At 51.4% G+C, this 9,987-nt stretch overlaps 1 protein-coding gene across 3 annotated transcripts in view; it reads left to right on the forward strand.

Annotated features, from left to right (window-relative positions):
- ACP1 (acid phosphatase 1) overlaps nt 1-1,211 on the forward strand; it is a 14,726-nt gene extending 13,515 nt beyond the window's left edge. For 2 of the 3 annotated variants that reach the window (XM_006910207.3, XM_006910206.3), the window contains exons 5-6: nt 81-186; nt 276-1,211. In XM_006910207.3, coding sequence (XP_006910269.1) covers nt 81-186; nt 276-353 — 184 coding nt within the window. In that variant the 3' untranslated portion in view covers nt 354-1,211. Of the gene's footprint in view, nt 1-80; nt 187-275 lie in introns of those variants that run through there. The other variant, XR_003045860.1, reaches the window with a different exon arrangement.
- The last annotated feature ends 8,776 nt before the right edge of the window (nt 1,212-9,987 follow it).

The raw sequence follows: 9,987 nt of genomic DNA on the forward strand, positions 1-9,987 counted from the left end.
AGCCGGAAGCCAGACGCGCGGGGCCGTGGGCGCCGCACGCGGGCCGAGCGCGTGGAAACAGCCCCGTCTCGACTTTGCAGAGACTTGACCAGAAAGAGTAATCAAGTTAAAAACAGCAAAGCCAAGATCGAGCTGCTCGGGAGCTACGATCCGGAAAAACAGCTGATCATCGAGGACCCGTATTACGTGAGTACCGCCCCGTGCGCGGCTCCGGGCCCCCGCCCGCCAGAGCGTGCCCCGGTCACGCGGCGCTGCTGTCCCCTTCCCTCCCCCAGGGCAACGACTCCGACTTCGAGACCGTCTACCAGCAGTGCGTGCGGTGCTGCAGAGCCTTCCTGGACAAGGCCCGCTAGACGCGGCTCCCGTCCCGCGTCGAGGTGGAGCCGCTCGAGGCCCGTGCGGTCACTTCGGCCGACCTACCGTTTCTTGTATTTAAAATAATTCTGCATGGAAAGCAGCTGTCGTGTTTGGCGAAAGAATAAATATCTGATTCAGTTTATTCACGTGAAGTATTTTTAGCTTAGGGGAACGCCCACTTTACTCCAGTTACAAACGCAACTCGTGCAACCACCAGATAGAACGCAGCGCAGGCAAACGGCTCTAAGGCCCAGGCTGACTTGTGAGGTGTGTGAGTGATCAGCTCTACCTCCTGCCCACCTTCGTGGGCGACAGACGGACACCTTCTGTCCCAGCACCACCTCTGTGCACCAGGACCTCCGTCCACAGAGCTCACAGCCTAGACACGCGCACTCGCGCACACCTGCATGTTTACAACTTAGGAAAGAGATTTATTTATGGAATTCTTAGCGCCTTTAATACTTCTGTTTTATTTCATGAGGAGGTCATCTTATGTGCTCCCATATGAGCCACTTTGCCTCTGGAAGTTTAATTATATCTGGAAAGAAGGACACGTGTATGCTGGTCTGTATTAGGCTTGGTTTGAGGAACATGTCTGCTTTTAGATACATATACAACCCAAATGTCAAACGTAAATTAGCTTAGGTGAGAAAAATGATTAAAAAGTTGGGAAAAATTCTTTTATGTTAGAATACTTAAATATTAATATGGTAACAAGTATTCTTTTGTCAATGTTTAATTTATAGGCAAATATAGCTGATTTCTATGTACTTTGAGATAACTAAAATTCATATGGCTGTATGTCAGAAAAGACTTTTCAAAATAAACTGGAAGAATTATAAAAATACAACTAAGATGTTAGTCTGTTGTCTGCTTTTATATTTGCAAGTGCAAAATTAGAAAACAAGGCTTTATTATCCCTTTCAAATGACCTGTGATGTTGTATGTGCACATTTATCTACAGTTTAACATGTAAAATGATAAAAGTAATGTCTATTTATGAAGGAGTTTCGAGGCCCTGCAACTTGAGTGCCCTTGCCTGACCCTGTCGTCAGCGGGTGTGCAGTCTCATCCTGGGGGCTTGGCCACCTGCGTGTCTTGTTTCTGAGTGCGTTTCCTTGTCTTCCCCCCATTCATGGCTTCTGACTCGAAATCCTGGAGAGCCCTTGGTCACAGGTCAGTCCTCATCCCGAGTCTGGGTGGACCAGAGGACAGCTGCCTGCCAGGGTGTTGGGGCTTCCTGTCCTTAGTGTCATGAGGGTTACAGGTGGGGGCATTCAGTCCTGAATCACACGTGCCACCACTGCTCCAGGACAGTGGAGGCAGCAAGACTGGGGAGGGTGTGTCAGGAGACGGTCAGCTAAATGCGTGTCCAGCTCCCTATGAAATTTGAGGTTGTAGGACACATAGGAAACGAGAGGTTAAATAGGTTTATAAAATCATAACGGTATCTCTAAAAAGTAATGAATTCGGGGGGAAAAAGTTACATAACTAACCACAGTTAGAACACAGGGTTAATAAGAGCACTTCAAAACTTATACCCAACCTAATTGTTCAATAATGGCTTAGTAAGCCCGAAGTGGAGAAGTGTCTTACTCTTTGCTGTTCCTTCGTGTTCATAAATGGGTCCCTATAGCTTTGTTTTCTTCAATGTTTACGTATATATCAAATCCAGATCTTCTAATCCTAGGGCTTGACTTTGTCATTGTGGCTACACCCAGACCAGCGGTCATGGGAGCAAAGAAACCCACTGCTGAATTCATTTGTCTCTTTAAGTTGGATCCTGTCAAATTTGTTCAAAATGTATGTACCTGTAAAATGTGGGGCTGCTTCGAAGTCTTAAGGTGGTTCTTAGTTTAGTGTTTTTGTTATTACAGAGTCGTACAGGAAATACAGATGCAAACTTATTTGAAATACCCGTTACTAAATTAGGTTCTGAAGAAATGAGGTCACCAGTATGTGGTCACCTCTCCTTTCATCGTTGATTACAAGAATTCACAGCCTTCCTGATTTGTTTGTTTATACCTTTTCTATTCTCTGACATTCTGCCAGCATTATGATCTCTTTCTAGATTTTTAAATGGTGAATTGCCAGTGATGAACGTGTTAGAAAATAAAAAGTCACTGAAGATTTCATTATAATAAACACTTTATTGTGTTTTATTTACAATATTTACATATTCCATAATGTCTGGATACTATTTTACATTTATTATACAAAGTACAACTGAAACTAGCTTGGATGTGTTCACAGATTTACACGCCACTGTCTCCAAAAGCAGCTGAAGTTAATCCTTTTTTTTTTCTTTTTTCTTTTGAAATTTTTCATGCAGTTCCAAATAATACTCTGGGAATTTAATTGTAAAAGTAATAAAAATATTAAATCATACTATATGCTATATGAAAATATAGTTTCAAATCTGCTTATGTTTCTAAAGAAATATTCTTCGCGACTTCACCTCATCGGGAGAGAGATGCCGGCCTGTCATTCTGTAGCGCTGCCCGTCAGACACAAGCATCCTCTGCTGTTCTCTGCAGTAACGAGTGGCAGGCTTACTGTCAGGTGCACGGCCTACAGGGTATGTCTCCACAGCAGTGTCAACAACATATAAAACTCAAGGAATTACAGAGGAGTCTGCAAAAATACATCTCTTGTTCCCAGGGGTCCGGGGTGGGAGCGGGTCGATGAAGGTGCTGGGTTCTGGTCCCTGTTGGTTTCCAAGGCACTTCTCGTGGTTCCCTCGTGGTTCCCTCGTGGTTCCCTCGCAGCCCCCTCACTGCTGAGAACAAACACACAGGCTCCACACAGGTCTCGCGTTCTGTCGCCAACCCTAGCAGACGTACACGTCAAGTTATGTAACATGATGTGTTAAATAAACATCAGGAATCTCAGCGAGCATGTGTATTTCTGTCCCAAAAGTGTAGTATCTCATTGTGAAAAATGACTCAGTTCTACAAGGGTCATGTACCTGCTGTGCTAATGGCATGGAAAACACCAGAAGCACAGAGCGCGCTCAGGCCTGAGGACAGGCATGTGGTCTCACTGCACGCTGTTAACGTCTTCAGCAACTCTGTGTGGATTTACAACTGGTGGCGACTCTGGGAAAGCTGGCAGGCCTGATGCCTCCGTGTCAACAGGGTCTGTAGGACTGATGAATAAACACTTTTCTAAAACTTTGTAGTCTACCTGAACCATTGGTAGGCTATTTGTTAATTTTAAAACTAACAAACTTCAAGGTCACTAAGATTAGGCCATGTTTTGCAGACTCAGCTGGGTACCTGACCCCAAGAACATTCCAGCATGCAGGTCCTTAGGCTGAGCTGCAAGTCCAGGTAACACAGTGGGTGTGAGACAAGGGACAGTAGCTGGGAGCACATCGTTTCTCCTAGGTCTGAGGACATCACTCAGCCACAGGAAGGAGGCAAAGGTCTGCGGAGGTCGCTGCCTGTGCTCAGACCTCAGAGCTCGTGTTCTAGGGCTCAGCCTTAGGGAGACAGGCTACGGTCTGGCCTTGGAGAGGGGTCTCTGCAGTCTTGCCTTCTTCATGTGCAGACAGCAGAGGAAAGGGGTTGATGTGGGGCACAGCCATCTAAGGGAGCCTGTGGTGTCAGCACTGTGTGCTCTGCCCTCCAGAGTCTCACTAGTGGCCTAACCCACCCTGCTGGGGACAGAAACCCTCCAACTATGTGGTTGTGACCAGTCGAGAGTCTGCTTGCAATTTAAAACTTATGGAATTAGAAGAAATTAATCTTTAAAAAAAGTTATGAAGTTGTTAGGAATATGTTTTAAACTTTAACCCTTTCTTGGCCAAAATGAACAGTTACCGAAGCTGTGACGAGTGTGACTTGAATATGACGGCCTTCTGGGAGTAGACACTCGGGCGCCACGGGAGCTGGGGAGTGAGCCCCCACACCCTCGCGCTTCCACGGGAGTGGAGGCAGCGCCCTCGTCTCCCGCTGGCGTGGAGGTGGGGACTGTCTTCCCTGGGCGCGCCTGGCCCACCTCTGGGAACCAGCGCTCTAACTATAAAGCAATGCTTTATCAAAAAGTGTCCTCATCTCCCTAGCACTGAATCACCTTGGGAGGTGGCCACGGACCCATTCAACACTTTAAAAAAAGTATTCGCTGCCGCGTGGGCAGGAAGAACGACGGACGGCAGATGCGCAGCCACGGCAGGGGCAGCGCACGCACAGCGGCTCGGAAGCCACGCTTTCAGAGCCCCCGAAGACAGTGCTGCACCCTCTGCTAACCGCTCACGCCACTGAACCCGTGTGCGGTTCCTCTCATGGGTCCTCAGGACAGTGTGATGTCACCTCCGCTCTCAGAGCCCTGTCCAGTCCCTGGGGGAGGGGCAGGGGGGCTCAGCTCCCTCTGCACCTGCCTGGACATTGGTCAGCACTGTCCTTTGCAGAGCAAGCATGTCCTGGGGAGGGTCACTGCTCCCTCCTCCACTTCCGTGAGACAGAGTGACCACTAGAAAGGTAAAATAAAATGTCCCCTTTTTATGCATGTTCCCGGAGAGCCGCTACGTTTTCCGAGACAGCCATCTGAGACCACAGCTAATGTCTTATTAGTGGGGACAGACTTGGCATCTGGCTATGCCTGGCACACACACGACACACGGTAAGTATAAAATTACGAAATTATACTTTTGCGACAAATCTATGGCATTCTGTTAGAAAAATAAAACTCAGTTCATCCCTAGACTGCGTGAGTGATAACTGGAGTTCTGTGTTACAGATCAGCCCTCGAGAGGCCAAGGTGAAAAGTTTAGATTATAAATTCTTAATGTGCATTTATAATTTTACCCTTAGAGGCTGTGGAAAAAATAACATAGAAACATTTAAAGAGAATACCTATTCTTTAAAGCTTATTGTCACGATGATAAAATGCAACTCAAACATTTGCCAGGTAAGTCCATAAATTTGCAGGGATACAGTTAGTCATGCTCATTTATGAGTGCTAGTGACCAAAAGTCTGAAAGGCAATAGGCATAATTTTAGCCAGGTACCTAATTTATGCACTAAGTCGTGCTGAAATCGGGAGCTAATGGCCGTGTTTCAGACAGACTCTGCCAACCACGCAGCCATGCCGGTACCTCGCAGCAGCCCCCCAGGTGCTGCGTGCAGGCTCGTGGGGCACCTTTCACTGATGGCCAATATTTGGAGACACTTTGAGGGTTATGCCAGCCTTGATCAAAGTCAGGTCGTGTCCGGTGTGTGCCAACGCGATGCCACGGTCAGCTTACCTTATCCCTCCATGCATACTGGACTCACTGCCAGCCGGGTCAAAAGCCTGGCACATCTCTTATAGTCTGCAGTGAAAACAAAGCACACACCTTTGTCAGTTACGCCAACAATTCTTAAATAAATAGCATTTTTAAACAGATATATCAACTGCTAAAGCCATTTTATTTCTTTAAATATTCTGAATTCCCTGGAAGGGACATGGAGACTGCCATCTGCAGTCATGGGCGCTAAGGGGCATTAGCGTCATGAGGCAGAGTTAAATGTAACACAGGGCCCCGACCTTTTCGGCACCAGGGAGCGGCGCTCCCACGAGCATCTAATGCTTGATCTAAGGGGGAGCTGAAGGGGTGACGCTGGTGCTGGGCAGCAGCTGCACATGCAGATGAAGCTGCCCCTGCTCGCCGCCCCCTCCTGCTGTGCGGCCCGGTTCCTAACAGGCCACAGATCGGTACCGGTCTGGGGCCCAGAGTTGGGGACCCCTGATGTAGCAGGCAGGCTGTGGGGGTGGGGCAGGTGTGTCCTCCGCTCATCACGATGACCAGTTTTGTGTCTCAGCAGGGTATCTGCCCACGCTAGTGTTACTTCACTTCTAGGTCGTGTGCAGGCTATGTCCCCACTTGAGCTGATCACAGCGGACCTTCTGCACAAAAATTCTAAAGAAAGCAGGTCAACACTCAGGTCTTGGGCACAAAGACCAGGGTGGGACAATGAAAGGAACAATGGGCTAGTTTCTGAGTGCGGACAGCCTTCCGGCATCTCACAGAAGCGCCCATCTCATCTCCTAGGTGCTGCCTCGGACAAAGCAAGGAGGTCCAGCGTCCACAGCCGTAAAGGACTTTGCTCTGCGAACGTCTGGAAAGCGGCAGCAATTCACCCATCACTGGAGGGCAGTTCTCGAGAGTCACAGGCTCCTACTTAAAAACGGAGGAATTCATACTCCAAATGAAAATCCGATTGAACAGGCAAACCGGCAATGAATATGCCCGAGATGCTGGCCAAGCAGCCAAGTGCACTCCTCGAAAAGCGCCTCCCGAGCATTAGAGGACATGATGGTTTGGGTTCAAGGGGGCAATGGCCTCACAGCTGGGAGCTGGGCCGTCGTGGGTCCTGCTTTTCTGCCGTCACCGCTCTCGTCGCCTGCAGCACGTTTCTCAGGAGGTAGCTCTCAGCGACCACACGTGGACACAGTACGCTGTGGCTCGTGACGTCTGCAGAGCCTAAAGCTGACCACGATCCCACCAGAGCCACTTGTCCTCCAGCCCAGCCCTAACGTCTGCCTAGGGACCTCACTAAGGTGCAGACTGGGTGGGACGTAGGCTCTGCATTTCCTGGGACCAGTACCACTTCAAAGAAGAAGGCTCTGATAGTCCCTTCAGCTGGGACCTCTCAGGAACCAAGAGCAGCGTAGCCGTGGTCCAGCTTCAGCTCTCCTGTCGCTGGGCAGAGAGTGGGCAGCCACGTGAGCCGCCCCTCAGGCCGTGCACAGGTCTGCGGGCCCCACCTCTCCAGCCCCAGAGGAGCTGGGGATGGGCCTCACCGCTGCCTCACGCTACGGGTGCCCCAGAGTCCCGGTGGTACGCAGCTGAATCATGTGAGCACCAGGAGGCCGCAGATGTGGTGGGCCCACAGTGTCCACAGAAGGACCTGCAGTCGAGCCTGTGGCATCGTGTGGCTGCACAAGCAGGTTAAGTGTGTTGTCTGTGTCCTCGCCAGAAAGGAAAGGGCTAGAAATAATGGTCCCAAAGGCCACTGTCACATTCAGAATCTACGACTCTATAATTGTAGGTCAGTAGCTAACATGACAATATATACGCACTTCATAGATGAAACGAGAAAGTTCTCTGGCCCTAGGAAGCAGGTCCATAATCCTCAAACAGAAGGTGACTCAATTTCGGAGGGAGTGTGCAGTAACCGACGTGTGCCAGGTCCTCAAGGCCGGATGTGAGAGCGGCACCCAGCACAGTGCTCTGAAAAGCAGAGCTCGGGGGACCGGCATGCTGCTTGCCCGGGGGTCACGCGGTGACATGGGCGTGCCCCGACACCCGTGACCTGGGCCCCGGCCCCTCTGCCCGGTGCTGCCGTCGGCCTTACTGGCCCTGTCAGTCACCAGGCCTAGAGGAGGGGCTCCTTAAATGGTAGCTGTTATTACCTGGAGCAACTTTGCTGCCTACGCAGAAAAACTTTCACTTGATGTAAAGTGGTTTTGTACTCTGAAGGTGGGTCAGGCAGGTAAGACGCCTGGTGTAAGTATCCCGACCTGTAACAGCGCAGCCCCCACAGAAGCACTGGTTTGGAGCCCTAGCAGATGTGCTGAGAAGTGGCCTGTCACCATTCTCTGCTTTGTGAGGAGCCACATCGGGGGAAATGAAACATTTTGTTGTGGACGTTACGGCTGGAGCTGCACCGGGAAGGCAGGTCCGCATTTCTGGACGGGCAACGGGCCGCCAGCAGAGCAGGACTCTGCAGCCGGCCGGTGGGGGGACGCTCCCGACAGGCAGACTGGGCCAGTCGGGGTGCTGGGCAGGACGGGGCGGCACGTGGCACCCTGCAGCTCGTTCTTAACGTGTGTTTGATTGTCATGGCTGAGTAGTGACAGACTCAGGTATCAGCCAGATTTACGCAGAGCACACAGAGCGAGGAGGTAGAAGACGGCCCGGCCCGGCCAGCGTGCCTGCCGGGGGGGCCTGGGTCTGGCCCTGGCTGTGGCAGAACATGGCTGTCCTCTGAGCGGTCTGGTCGCCCTGGTCCGGCTCTGCGGTTAAGAGGGGACATGCACTGGCACAGACGAGTCACAGAAGGCAGGGCCCACCCGGCGGGCGGAGGGACACGAGAAGCACAGGGACACCACGCGGGAGCCCCTGGGCCGGCGCTGTCACTTACATGCGGGGACGGTGCAGTCCCTGGTGTTGTGGTAAAGCCTGTGGAAGTGTTTGCTGCACTTTGGGCTGAAGTAGAGAGGGCCTGCAACACGGAGGGAAGACAGGCCGTGAGGGCTCGCGGGGCCAGGGGCCGGGGCAGGTCAAGGGACGCGCAGGAAACTTACCTGTGAGATGTTTGAGAAACTTGTCCTTCACCCTCAGGTCTCGAGGGACAATTTCTGTTGGAGGGGAAAGAAATTAATTACTGTGTTGCCTGAAAGAAGCGTTTCTTTCACGTGATCTTTGGCGAATGCCAAAGAAACTTACTGGAGAGTCTGCGTTCCCGAGTTTCTCTGACCAGATAAAGCAGGTCAGAGCCCCCGAGACAGCTGGGCGTGGCACAGTGTGAGGCCTGGCATCAGGGACGTGTTTTCCTTTAAATAGTATTAAATGTCATCTGTCCGGTCTGTACCCCCAGGACAGGGACAGTGACCAAGTTACAAGGTGAAGAAAACTGTGTGTGGCGGTTTCGACAGCGAGCTTCCAGCGTAAATCCCTTTTGGAGTCCTCCATTGCGAAGAACTTAGGGGTCAAATCCCACAACCTCTCAAAGTGCTAGAAAGATAATCTGATCCTTCAGAAAATTTGTTAGAAAACTTTACATTTTTGGATATGTATTTGGAAAACAGATGAAGTGTCTTCAAACCACCTGTCATGAAAGCTGGTGTGAGTGCGTGGTTTGTCTCATGAGCCAGGACCCTGACCTGGCTGATGACATAAAAGCGAAGGTCGCAGGATTCCTGCCTCTCCCAGGCAGGTGGAGCCTGGTGCAGCTACAGCCCTCGCTCGGTGCGCGCGTGGTCACCGGCCTGGCTGCGGCCCGGCTTTGCGTCTTTACAGTCACCGCACCGGTCTGCACTCACGCGCGCTGGGCTGGGAGCTGGTGCGCGTGGTCATTCTGGTTTACCCGAACGCTCCTCCGCAGAGGGAGGCTTGTCACAGCGGGTTCGGGCCAGTCCCCTGGCCTCGCGACTCTCGCCAGTCTGTATGAAGCTGACCTTTTCATATCTGACCTAATTGTGTCATGGGAGCTTCGGAGGCTCGCGCGCCTTGCTGGGAAACCTGCCGCGGGCAGCTCCGGGAGGCTCCGCCGCGCGGGGGTTGGGGTGGGGGTGGGGGGGCGGCTGAAGCATTTCCGTCTCGGCTGAAACGGCTTCGCTTAAAATATTCCCGTTTCCAAAATAACAGATGACAGTTCTGCGCCGAACCCGGCGGCCTGGGGACCCTTCGCGCGCCTGAGAAGCGGGCTATGTATGAATGGTTATCCGCGAGGCGCCATTCACGGACTTCCTTTTTTTTTTTTTTTTTTTTAAATTTTCTTCCTGGATTTGTTTAAACAATCGAAATGGATCTGTCTCTCTAAAATATGTCTTCTGAAGACAACCCGGCTCCCAGCCAGCTCGCCTCGCGGGCGGGCGTCCCGGCGCGGCGCACTCACCCGCTCGCTGCTCCTCGGGCTCCAG

This window comes from Pteropus alecto, unplaced genomic scaffold (assembly GCF_000325575.1).
Source record: "Pteropus alecto unplaced genomic scaffold, ASM32557v1 scaffold61, whole genome shotgun sequence".
In the NCBI taxonomy this organism is placed as follows: domain Eukaryota; kingdom Metazoa; phylum Chordata; class Mammalia; order Chiroptera; family Pteropodidae; genus Pteropus; species Pteropus alecto.